Below are 13737 nucleotides of genomic sequence, written 5' to 3'. Positions count from 1 at the left end.
GCATGTGGCGCTGGGGGATTGAACCGTGGTCCCTCTGATTTGCTTAGCTTGTTCTAAGTAGGTGCTTTAGACCACTGAGCCATCTCACCAGCCCAATACATTTTTTTTTAAAGAGTGGATATTAATACATTTTAGTGCTGCTTGTCTTTTTTTTTTGTATTGGGAAGCAAACTCAGGACCTTGTACTTGCACTTGCCAGGCAGGCACTACCCCATTGAGTTGTATCACTGACTGTGTTTGTCATTTTAAGGTGGCTTTTTGGGGTGTGTGTGTGTGTGTGTGTGTGTGTGTGTGTGTGTGTAGGGTCTTACTATGCAGCTCAGACTCGTAGTGATCCTCCTGTTTTCAGCCTCCCTAGTGCTGGGATTATAGGCATACACCACCATGCCCAGACTGTGCTTATCACTTTAATATTGAATTTTTAACAGGTAAGTGGCAAAGGAAAAGAAATGTAACATTGTGTCCTGAGTACTTATGATTCATGTACACGTTAGGCTCTTTGCTCTACCATAATACAGTCATCTAATTAAATATGTAACATAATTATACTTCTTGGCAGCCTTTACATACAGTGGGCCTTCAGCTTATGACCAGCCTGACATACAAACAACTTATGTTATGACTGGAACTTCTGTTTCAGCTTACAACCAAAGTCTAATGAGTTAGGACTCAAACACCAGCCGCTGGTCCTTCCAGATGGTCTGAGATACAGATCTAATCTTTAAAGAGTTCTAGAAGGAACATTATAACATCCTTTCCTATATGGAGTTGGGAAAACCTGGGCCAATGTCTAAAGACACTGAGATCTGCCTACATACAGGAGACTTTGAAGGCTGTGTAGAGGAGCCTGCACCTTCAGTTGACAACCTGAGTTACAACCGGTCCTCAGGCACAAACTGAGTTCACAAGTTAAGGGTCCACTGTATATGACCAACAGATCCGTCAGTCTTTACACCAGGAGCTACCACGAAAGCTGATTTTTAAGGAACTTGCTCTTTTCTAATTCTGACTAACCTACACTTTGAGCATATTTTACACAGAGGAGTCACAGTTCGATTTTAATGTTTGGTACTGATGCAAGTAACTTTTGGGATCATAGAAAAAAAATATGTAAATCATACCTTGAATACTGAGAGAAAATGGCAGAATGACTTAGACTGAAACAAAAGCTTTCCAATAATGAAAAATATTTTTTTCCAGAAAAAAAAGAAACATTGCTTACTTTGCTGCAGACTTCTGTATCAAAGGTGAGATCAGATGGAAACGTATATAGGCTGAAACAAAAAAAGACCACAGATAAAATATGGAAGGCCAGAGGCCTCACACATTTACATGTTTGCCATTTCCCTTATTTCCAAATTATGAATAAACTATTAATCTTTTCACTCTTATTCTTATTTTTCAACACAGTACATGTTTATTTTTGATTTGTTTTTGTTTTTGAGATGGGGTCTCACCACATAGTACATGCTGGCGTCCAATGCATGATCTTCCTAACTCTACCTCCTAAATACTGATGTGCCAGCATACCCAGCTCTTATGGGATTTTAAAAGGTAGTACTTACCAATGCAGATGGTAAAATGCCCTAGAAGGTACACAGATATATAGATACCTACATAGACAGGTCTATAAATACTCATATGTACCAATAGCTTCACACAGGCAAAATGTTAATAGAGGTGTACATGACAAAAATATTAAAGGGAGGCTGAAGGTACGGCTTAGCATCATAGCATTTGCCCAGCATGGAAAAGATCCTGGGTTTAGTCCCCCAGGAACACATACATACTCACATGCCCCCACACACAAAAGAACATTAGGAACATATCCAGCATTAACAGAAAGCTATCACAGAGCCCTTTTCTAAGGAAGGTGGATAAATGTTAACATTTTTTGAGTCTGGCATGGTGTCACATGCCTATAATCCCAGCAGTCTGAGGAACTGAGAAAAATAAAATACTAGATTAAAACCTGGCCTGGGCCATTTAGCAAGACTGTGTTTCAAAATTCAAAAATTTTAAAAAGAAGAGAGATATAGACCAATATGAAGGGCCTGGGTTCAATCCTTGGTACAATAAAAACAAAGAGGAAAAAAACCCCACATTTTTTTACAATGTCTTGTAAGTTATTCAAGAAACTTCTGGAGAGCTGAGGATGTAGCGTAGTGGAAGAGTGCATGCCTGACATGCAACAAGCCTCGGATTCACAGAGGCAAGAGGATTACAAATTCAAGTCCAGCATAGGCAACTCTGTGAGATCCTGTCTCTAGTTCAGTTTTGAAGGCCCTTGGTTCAATCTCCAATAATACAAAAAAACAAAAAAACTCAAGTCTCTCAGAGCTATAGTACAGTTGTTTGAGGTTGGATACCTGGGTTAAATTATATCCAAGAGCACTCAGCTTTATGATTCCAAGCTGCTTTAGTAAGTTCCAAAGCTATGCACAGAACAGAATAAAAAAAGCAACATGGTCTGGGCCATAATGTTAAAAGGACTTTAGAGTCTATTTGTATTATACTTCCCTTGTACTGCAAAGCAAAATGGCAGAAGGAAGCAGATACATGTAATGCTTTTTTTTTTTTTTTTTGAAGGGTATTAAAATTAAGGAAAGCATGAGTGCAGGGTTCTTTTTTCCACCATGAAATTATATACATCTAGCTAGAAACATTAGCTTGAGAGGTACCAGTATATTCCATTTGTAATAATTTCTTGACTGCAAACAATCGTCTTATATTTGGAGCATGTTGAGGAAATAGTGCCTCCTACGTCTTTGTTGTTCCTTTGAGTCTCAATCACTAAGAGTCCAAGGTACTGTGCAAGAATCCGTGTGCCCTGGATGGCTTGATGAATGCATTAAAATCAAGCAGTGTGTTTGCATCCTGAAAATACTCTTCAATCCATATAAACACTGTGTGGACTGTGGAGCTCAGATTTCTCCCACTGGCATGATGACACTTGGAGCACAATGGTTATGATAGTTTCACACCAATTTTACTTTGTTCCTTCTTCATTAGCCTGTGCTTCCTTTTCCATTTTCTTCCTTTGTTGCTAGACCGCTCTCTTTTCTGTCTGCCAACTTCTGTTGCCTCAGAACTTCTGCCTGCCATGCTGCATCTTCCTCCTCTTCCCATGCATTGGTATTTTCTTGCCAGGAATCCAAGTCACCTAACTCAGAAGATTGATGAATCAAAGGCATATCTTGCATAGCTGCTAATCTACTGGAGAAACCTGTGCTACCATCTAGAATGCCAAGCTTTAATGGCTCTCTTTTTCTTAACAATTTTCGGAGTTTTCCTTATGGTGGGTGTCATATCCCTGAAGTACTCAGGTTCCAGCTGCTCCAAAGTGTTCTGTTGTGTGTCCACACTTCAATTCCCTCCTTCTATCTTCATGCTTGTGAGAGCATCTTCATTGCAGGATGTCCACTCTTCCACATCTGTTTGCTTAGAAACTCATGAATAATCAACAGTAGTTGGCAATGTGATTTGGTCTTTACTTAATTTCCTTCCTCTGCCAGATCTGCATATTAATCTCTTTAGAAATGAGAATATGGCTGCTATGCAGGCCCAAACTTTAAATAACTGAAACTGAGTGATGGCCATGAGGGGGATCAAAACCTGTATTTTCTCTCAACTGTGAAAACCAAAGGGCAACTGGCAGCAAGTGAGAGGGCGCACAATCAGAAGGGAAGCTTGTGAACCTGGCTAAAAACATTAACATCGTTTTTTTCCCCCACCTCTGGCGCCTTAAAATCAGGCCCGTGGGGCTGCTACTGAGGCAGCGTAAGGTCTCCTGGCAGACTAGGCTCGGAGTTTCATAACTAAAACACTTTGATTTCAGATTAATGGGCCGAGAGGAGAATCATACCCACTGCGCGGATGATAAAGGCAACAAAGGTGCTCATGGCCCCATCCCCCCCTGCGTGGAAGGGAAGCACACAGGGTGTACCACAGGATGCGAGGTCACAGGAGAGCTGAGTAGGGTAGGGTCCCGGCCGCAGAGCTGGGGCTGGGGCCAGTGGGCTTCCCCACGCTGGTGCCCACAGGCTGGGCTCCCACACGTGAGCATGCCATGGGAGGGCTATAGCCAAGCCAGTGGTGGGTCACGCTCCGGGCACCAGGTCACCCTGACCCGGAAAACCATGTAATGTTGGTTTGGTTATTATGTCTAATAATAATTCTCTTCACATAAATTTATTCTTTCTCTTTTTGAAAACAACGTTCAACTAAGACCACTAATTTCTTAAGATGGCTAAAGATCTAGTTCTGCTTTCATATGTCTGAAAAAAAAAAAAACCCTGAAAATTATATTTTTCTAGGCTTCAATTTTTATGTTCTGGAAACTAGGATACAAAGACTTCTGTGACAGCACAGATGCACAGCAAAAACTGAACAAATAAGCCTAGGAAAGATCCTCCAAAGGAAAAGAGAAGGAAGTAAGCAGCAAACACAGCAGAAAAAAAGAGAGCTACAAAGTGGAGAATTTTTTAATTATCTGACTCATTTTAAAGTGTAATGTATTACCTTTGGGGATTTTGAATTTGTTGTCTTTCTTATACCACAGGCAACCTTGCGGAGTATTCACAATTTTAACAGGGTATTCTGTTTCAGGGCAATCAAAAGCCTTCAATATAAAGTCTGTGGCTAACAAAAGAAGAAAGAAATGTTTAATTCAGTTATTTTAACACAATTCCCCACAATCTGTTCTTGGTTTTAAAAGTCTATTACTTTATGGCACAAATAAACCAATTCAAATACCAAAGTACAGTGTGTCTATGGCTGTAACCTGAGTATACTCTGAAACTGTAATTTCCTTTAAGTCGATTCTGGTTTCTGCATGATTTCATTCATTTTCTCACACAAGTTTAAGTGTATGAGGAACTTATGGTAACAGCAGTGGTATAATTCAACAAATAAACACACACACACACACACACACACACACACACACACACACACACACTTAAATGAAACAGGGTCTTGCATAGAACAACCTTGAATTCACTATGGTTTTTTTTGGCGGGGAGGCTGGCTCAGGGTGCCTGAATTCACTATGTTTCACACTCTATCCTTGAATTTGTGATCCTCCTGTCTCAGCCTCCTGATTTCTTGAATTACAGGAAAACTTCACTCAATTTTTTTTTTTTTTTTTTTTTGAGACAGGGTCTGTCTTTGTAGCCCAGGCTTGCCTTGGATGCACAGCAATCCACCTGCCTCAGCCTCCCAAGGTGCCAGGATTACAGGTGTGTACCATAACACCCAGTAATGAATATATTCTTAAATGTCTTTTATCAACTTTATGAACATCTGGAAGCTTTGCTCAAAGAAAAACAAATTTGTCATTTCAGTTAATGAAAACAAACTACAGCATTAACATATAACCTACTTTAACAAAGACAAAAGAAATACTTGCTATTTTATTTAAAAGAACTCAGTTGTTTAGCCAGCACTGGACTGAACTTTCCAATACACAAAAGACTTTTAAAAAGGTTTTTCCTCCCTCATTGAGATACAATTCACATGCTATAAAAGCAATCATTTTAAGGTGCATAATTCAGTGGTTATTAATAACAAGGTTGTACAACCACTTTTTTCATCACCCCAAAAAGAAAATACATAGCAATTAAAGGAGTTGTTCTCTTTCCTTAATCTACCCAGCCTCTAATAATCATTAATCTGCATTCTGTCTTTATGGACTTTAGATATTTCAGATAAATGAATTCATAAAGCACATGTTGTGTCTGGCTTCTTTCACTTCACATGGCATATTCAAGGTTCATCTACATTATAATATCTATCAGTACTTCTTTTCATGATTTAATAATATTTTAAGTTATGTATATACCACAGTTTGTCCATTCATCTATTTTGATTCATTTCTATCTTTTGGCTACTGTGAGTAGTATTTACTTTAGATATAAATACATACAGTAGTATATTATACTTATAGGTATGTGTACATGTAGGAGGGGATACTGCTGAGAAATAAGGTATCTGAGTGAATTACTGCCACAAACAAGTACAAAATCTCTGACCTAGGGATCAGTGGCTTTCACTTTTTTGAACTATAATTCAGGTTAGAAATATGTTTTCCAAAAAGAAGGAAAGAAAGAAATATGTTTTCCAATGCAAGCTAGTAGTCAGGCACATATACACATACATACCTATATGAAACTGAATTTTCTGCAATAACACCCTTTTCTGAAAGCCATAAGACATTTTGCTATTTCCTGTTCTCATGGAATTTTTAATGCTTTCATAGCTCACATAGCTCCTTCCACTGACCTCAAAATACCTAACACTGATTTTACAACCTTATAAAGGATTGCAACCCAGTCTGAAAAACACTAGAACAATCTAACAAGAACAATTCTCCTGATAAAGGGTCAGCCTCATATGAGGTACAACAAAAAGCATAAACTTCAGAGAATCTCAAGATCTGTATCTATATCCTGGTTCCTCCACTCACCAACCCAACAAGTCACTTTGCTTTTGTGAATTTGAATTTTCTCATTTCAAAAAGTAAGAAAATAGTAATACCCCTCCAAAATATTGCTGGGACTCTAAAATATGAACTTATATGGAACTTTGTAAAATATAATGTACTACATAGATGTGTTTTGTTTTTAAAACATGGAGAACGTACGTATAATAACTGTTATTTCACTGACCTATGTACTTGTTTTCAGCTGGAAGATGAAGATCTGGATTTAATTCAAAATTACTCTTCCACAGTTCAGTCCAAGAGTTTTCAACATCTGTGAAGAGGAAAAACAAACTAGCCCAACAATTCTCATAACAAACTGTCAAAGAGCCTTCATAAATCAATTCTCCTATCTCAGGAAAACTATTTCTCACATATCCAGGCAACCTCAATTTTGCTACCCAAGATGCAGATTGTTAGAAATGCACAATCTCAGACCCACTCACACCCACTGAATCAGAACGTGTTTTCATAAGACCCTCAGGTGACACATATGCTCCATGGGGTTTGAGAATCACTTTCTTAAAAAGTAAACAAAACAAAACAAAACAAAAACTGCTCTCCAATACCAAAAACAGATTTTTTTCACAGCTAATATAACAGAAAATAATTTCACTCCCTAAGTAATCTGCACTTCAGTGATCTTTTAAGTACTCTCTACCCCCAGGACCAAATTATTACAGAATAAAAATTCCCAGGTGAGTCAGACATTCCTAAGTGAAGGACAAGTAAAATATATACCTTCTATGCTATACTGAGTGCCAAACCACTTCTCCTTGAGGTCACATTTTCCCTCATTAGCGCCAGACAGTAGAACAAGATTTGCTTTTTGAGGAACTAGCTGATTAAGGGCTTCCGCAATGACCTAATAAAAAAGGAAGGTAGGGAATAAGGGAAGAGAGATGCACACAAGAACAAGTTTAACCTAATACATTCTGTTAAAGGAGCAAAATGATATAGCTAGACGTCCCCTAAAACCCAACATCTTGATGGGTTTTTACAAAACTAGCTTCAGTCCATGGACACCATTGGTTTAGTTGTATTTTGAAAACTTTTTCAACTTTATTGAACTATAAACATCAAATGGTTCCTGATAATATTTTACAGTGCTCATCTCAAATCCCACATATTAAAAGTGCTAGTATAAAAACAGCTATCATTTACTAAGCTTTTATTATATGCCAAGGAGTGTTAAACATACTATTTCATTTAATCTTAAAAACAACCACAAGGCACATCTATTTTGCAAAAAATAACACAGCTTCTAGGTTAAAGGCTCTCAGATTAAAGATTATGTAATTCACAGAATAGCTAGAAGTGGCACAAGTGAAGTTCTAAGCAAGGCTGCACATGATCCCAAAGAATACACTCTGAAAAGCTACATTCCATACTACCTCAATAAAATGATGCCAAGGCAGCACTTCCCTCAAGAAAATCTTTCAGGTATGATAAAGATGAACCACAGGATTGTATGTGTTGGTTTGTAATTCTAACTATCACATAAACACCATTTCTTTAAGAAACAAACAAATGATGTTTCACAAAAACAAACACTTGGGCTTTTAGACACAATCATTCTAAGGCTATGGCAAGAATGTGTGATTGTACCTCTTCTTTACTTTTTTCTATCTTCTTTAAAATCAGCGGCTTTAGAATAAATACCCTTTGTCAAAGTGTCTCAATCTCAGTATTAGTAACATTTTCAGTCAGGTAAGTCTTCCTTGTAGGGTGCTGTCCTCTGCACTATAAGATGGTTAGTAGCATCTTAGGCTTCTATCCACTAAATGTCAGAAACCCCCACACTCTAACCCTGTATTGTTGCAACCTGAATGTCTCTAGACACTGATAAATATCCTCTGAGGAGGCAAATCATCCCCGGTTGCCAACTACTACCTTGTAAGAAGCAAGGGGTCTAATCCCAGGTAATACAGCAATGACCCTAACCAACTATTCATTTGCATGTAGTATCTGTAAGTGTATTTGTAAATTTAGGGAATCTTACCTTTTTCTTGTAAATATTTGTAAGCGATTAAAAAATATAACAGTTCTGTGTTAATAGTTGGTTGGTTGATTGATTGATTGATTGATTGATTGACTGATGGATTTAATTTTTTTCTCTTTTTGAGATAAGGTTTTACTATGCAGTCCAGGGTGGCCTTAAACTCACTTTGCATACTTTGTAGCCTATCAAACTTGCAGTGACCCTCCTGCCTCAGCCTCCTCAGAGCTGGGATTACAGGCACATGCCACCACACCCGGCCTTCATTTGAATTAAAAGGTAAGTTAAACAATTCTTTTTTTTTTTTTATTTAGTGCAGAGTCTACAGGGTCTATAGGTTCTCACTACACAGATCAAACTTACAGTGATTCTCCTGTTTTCAGCTTCCCAAGCACTGGGATTACAGGCGAGCGCCACCATACCCAGTCTCAATAGCTGTCTCAGCATACCCTGGGGGTTGGGCAGGCAAGGCAGGCTGGGGATCAAACCTCTGACTCCTGCATCTGCCTAAGCAGGTGATTTGATCCACTGAGCTACCTGGCTGGCCCTTAAACAATTCTTTAAGTATGCTTAAGAACTTACCCAGTAATACTTAGATACTGCCTAAACTATTACAGGTTTTTCAGTACTTGAAAAACTAAAAATAACATATAACGAGCTGATTTTCCTCTGTTCTAGTACAACATAAGCATAGAGGAAAAGCAGTGAAAAGCAATCACAATACAAAGTATGTATTAGCTCCCCAACACGTAATTATGTATTACAGACAGACACCCCTGCAAAAAAAAATTCACATAAAAGAATCATGAGAAATTATCTATAAAACTATTAACATGCTGTTTAAACAAACAAAAATCTTGACTAAATATAACTAATTTCCCCCATTCTCAGTTCTTAAGTACATCTCTGCAATTTTTCACCCTCTTCTTTTCCTAAGAGCAAGTTTTAGAAGTAGAAACTTCCTTACTTCTGGCTTGTATTCAAAAAGAAGCTGATCTCCAGTAAGAAAGTCCTGCAGTGGATACAGCTGCATGTTTTCACACATGTTTTCCACATACTCAACTGGATCCGTCTGTAAAGAGTTAACATTATTTTATACGAGAATGTGCATTGTTACCCTTAATTTGCCACAACATGTATATTTTCCTTTTCAACAATGAAACTGAAAACTTCTGAACAGATATAACTAAATATAATTGCAGCTTAGCAATTCCATGCCCAGAAACCCAAGGATATAGAGGGGCTATCACCATGTGTGTTTGTGTGTGACTAGAGACTGAATCCAGAGCCTTTGCACTGAGTCACATTTCCAGACGTGTTTTTTTTAAATTCTGAGACAAGGTCACACTAAGTTGCCTAAGCTGGGCTCGACTGACTTGCAATCCTCCTGCCTCATATTCCTGGAGTGCTGGGATTACAAGCATGCACAACCACACCTGGCTTCTTAACTTCACACCTTTCCAGCTCCCATCCTGAGCTAAGCTTACAGATTCAAGTGATGCCATGGTCTCTTCATGAGAGCAGTTATCATCCTGAACCATACCTGCTTGCCTGTCAAGTCCTGCACACGAGACTGTGAGATGAATAGGGAATGGGGCCCACTTTCTATTCAGGACTATCATCTATCTATCACCTACTGACAAGCACGAGTCAAATCAAACTGTAAGTGTCATTACATAAAAGTACCAACAAGCAGAGAGCAGAACAGTGGCTAACAGAGATTGGGAAGGTTAGGGAGCAGGAAAAGAGTTAAGAGAAGGAGTTAACAGGTACGTACGTGGGTAGCATCGGATAGGAAAAATACGTTATAATGTTCTACAGTATAGTAGCATAACTATACTTAGCAACAGTTGACTGCATTATTTCAAAATGGCAAAGAATGGATTTTGAATGTTTCCAACACAGATGACAAGTGCCTGAGGTGACAGATATGCCAACTGTCCTGTACATTACATATTGTGTACTATATTAAAATATTACACTGTACTCCCATAAATACATATAATTGTTTTAACTAAAAGCATTACAAAAAAGTTGTATGTTATCTTAATTTAAAATTGAAAGAATAACAAGTTCTTTGACCTATAAAATGGAATTTTTTTTTTTGGCAGTACCGGGGATGGAACTCAGGACTTTGTGCTTGCCAGGCAGATGCTTATGCCACTGAGCTATATCTCCAGTGGAAATAATTTTCTAGAAGAAAACAATTCAAGAATCTACTTGAGGAGTCAGAGATTTAATGGTGCAGCATCTGCTTGGCAAGGATGAGGTCTTGAGTTCAATTCCAGGTACCAAAAAATAAAATAAATAATCTATTTGAGCACCCATATACTCAAATCTTAAAACTGATAGATCCTTCAGAAACTAAGTAGTTCTATTCCCTCTCATGTTTTAACAGTGAGGACATATACTCAGAATGATAAGGTTATTTGTCCAAGGTCATATAGTGAATGCCAACCAGAGTACACTCAAATTCCAGCCTCCTAATGCACCTCCTAGAACGCTAGACTTTTTTTTGAGACAGGGTCACTCTAAATAGTTCAGGCAGGCCTTGAACTCACTATGTAGCCCAGGCTGGCCTCAAACTTGAAGCAATCTTCTTGCCTCAGCCTCACAAGTACTGGGATTCTTTGTTTCTTATCTAATGAAATTCAGAATAAAAGTGAGGGTTACTATGTTTATGAAGGGGAAGACACACACAGAGATCACAGATATACATAGTCTACTATACTTTCAGGTAAAAATACAATCAGGAAAAAGCAAGAAAAGATGTACTTTTCCCTTCACTCTTGGAAATACTTCTGTATCACTACTAACACTCAGTTGGGTTCCACGTGAATTTCTAAATTTGCCAACAGTGACAACTGTGATTATGCAAGAAACTATCTTTATAGGAGACACTTGCTAAAAAAAATTAAAAAAACAAAACTTTAGGGTAAAGAGTCAGAGTATCTGTAATTAACTGTTAATCTGGCAATTAAAAAAAAGACCACATATACAAAGACAGAGAAGAAAGAAAATATGATAACATATTATTAATTGACAAACCTAGATGACACATATACTAGTGACTACTGTACTACGACGGCAATTTTTGTGAAAGTCTAAAGAGGTAAGAGAATTAAGTATTACTCTGAAGAGAACTACAAAGGATTCACCAGACTTCCAAAGGGACTCCAGGCACAACCAAGGAAAAAACAAACAAAAACCCCAAACTCCTATGCTCTAAATGTCTTACCTCTCAGTATTTACATGACTTCCTCTCATACATCTCCATGCTACAGACATATAAATCATTAACTTTTTCACAGTATTCCAGAGTTCCTTTCTTATGTACCACCCATTGCCAAGATAACATAACGAAACCTTGTCCAAATATTTTTTTTTTTTAAAATGTGGTGACTTTAAAAATCCATTGACCAATGAAGGCATGCCATAGCAAAAGTCACTGTGGATAGATCAACTTAGTCCAGAGAAATTTCAGAAGAGAAAAAAACACATCTGAGTGGAGAACTGGGAAAAGGAAGAGTGTTCCCAGGGGTGTGCTGAGACAGTGAATGAGACTGTGAGTGGTGGTGCTCACCTATAATCCCAGAGCTTGGGAAGTTGAAAATAGGAGAATCACTATGAGTCTGATCTGTGTAGTGAGACCCTGTAGACCCTGTACTAAATACATTTAAAAAAAAAAAAATCCCTGGTATCAAATACTATCATAAATTCTCCATGAATGTGAATCAAATAGGCAATGTGATTACATACAAAATTGTCACATAAAATAATTGATGTCATTTGTCTAATCCTATCACTTTACTCAATAAAATACTTAAAAACAGCAGTTAATTTTCAGATAGCCGCTGGGGAGATGGCTCAGTGGAATAAGTGCTTCCCTGGCAAGCGCAAGGGCCTGAGTTCAATCCCCAGTTCCGCCAAAAAAATTAAAAAAATGTCATAAGCAATTTTCAGATAGCCTCAAGGCCATCTTGAGACTCACATGACAGTAGAATTAAAACTCTAATGACATTAAGTAGAAGAACAGTGTCTACAGATCAGTTTCAACTTGGTCACAGATAACATTAAAAAGAATGTGACTTTCATACCTGTTCTTGGTAATGAAATTCATTGTCCTCAATTTTTTGAATCTCTTCAAAAATTCTGTGAACAAAAATGTGATAATTAGAATACTGTACATATTAAAATTTCTCACCATACTCATCAATTAGAAAAGATGCATAAAAATAAAGGAACTGGAGATTTCCCACAATTCCGCATGGCACTGGTCCTTCTGCCACAGCAACCACTGAAGAACAGCAGCCAAGGCCCTCCACTATCCCATGGCCATAGGACTCAACAACAGTCACAAGGTGACTAAGAATGTGAACAAAACGAGGCACAGCTGCCATTGCGGATGTCTCACCAAACACAAGTTCATGTGGGACATAATCCAGGAGGTGTGCAGCTTTACTCCCTGTGAGCGCCATGCCATGCAGCTGCTCAAAGTCTCCAAGGACAAATGTGCCCTCAAATTCATCAAGAAGAGGGTGGGGATGCACATCCCTGCCAAGAGGAAGCATGAGGAGCTGAGCAATGCACTGGCCATGAGGAAGGCAGCTGACAAGAAGGACTGAACCCTTCTGGAATAAAGCTTTGCAGAAAGTTAAAAATAAATAAATAAATAAATAAATAAATAATAATAATAAAGGGACTGGCCAAGTAAAACCCTAGGATACACATACATGTAGAAGGATGAAGACATATAGCCAATAAAGGAAACAGACCAGAAAATAACTGAAAAACCATCCTGCAGGACAAAATGCCTAGTAGCAGCCTGAAAGCTACAACATGTAAGGATTGACTCCTGGCTACACTCTAAGAAGTATTTATTACCTTTTTTCTGGGCCTAACTTCTGCAGCATTTTTAAATACTGAAAGACAGTATGAGCAACCTAAAAATAAAACATCACATTAGTCTTTGACATAAAACTATACATAATATAAAAGAAAAACGATTTTTATTATTTACCTCATAGAAATGTTCATAACCCTCATCAGTGAGTGTGATAGAAATGCTGAACACTGAATAAGTAGAATTTTGCTCAAATCCTGTCTCACCATTTCCACCAAACAATGCAAGAGCCCAGCACCTATAATTGGGAAAATTAATTCAATCATTATCTTGTTTTTTTTTTCAAAGTTTTAGTGATAAACAGCAATGAGACAGTTTCAAATCAAATCGGAAGTACAGTTTCAACAAATAATA

The 13737-nt window shown here is 37.9% G+C and overlaps 1 protein-coding gene and 1 pseudogene across 2 annotated transcripts in view; both read right to left on the bottom strand.

Annotated features, from left to right (window-relative positions):
• Nrdc (nardilysin convertase) overlaps positions 1 to 13737 on the bottom strand; it is a 92056-nt gene that overhangs the window by 12192 nt on the left and 66127 nt on the right. For both annotated transcript variants that reach the window (XM_004639124.2, XM_004639125.2), the window contains 8 exons: positions 13501 to 13621; positions 13365 to 13423; positions 12578 to 12632; positions 9448 to 9552; positions 7223 to 7346; positions 6669 to 6755; positions 4522 to 4641; positions 1223 to 1274 (listed from right to left, as the gene is read on the bottom strand). In XM_004639124.2, coding sequence (XP_004639181.1) covers positions 1223 to 1274; positions 4522 to 4641; positions 6669 to 6755; positions 7223 to 7346; positions 9448 to 9552; positions 12578 to 12632; positions 13365 to 13423; positions 13501 to 13621 — 723 coding nt within the window. The remainder of the gene's footprint in view (positions 1 to 1222; positions 1275 to 4521; positions 4642 to 6668; positions 6756 to 7222; positions 7347 to 9447; positions 9553 to 12577; positions 12633 to 13364; positions 13424 to 13500; positions 13622 to 13737) is intronic.
• Positions 2968 to 3600, bottom strand: LOC101570456 (annotated as a pseudogene).

The sequence above is a fragment of the Octodon degus genome, unplaced genomic scaffold (assembly GCF_000260255.1).
Source record: "Octodon degus isolate 3935 unplaced genomic scaffold, OctDeg1.0 scaffold00107, whole genome shotgun sequence".
Taxonomy (NCBI): domain Eukaryota; kingdom Metazoa; phylum Chordata; class Mammalia; order Rodentia; family Octodontidae; genus Octodon; species Octodon degus.
Note: the sequence above shows the minus strand (reverse complement) of the source record. Positions and strands in the feature narration are given on the sequence as shown.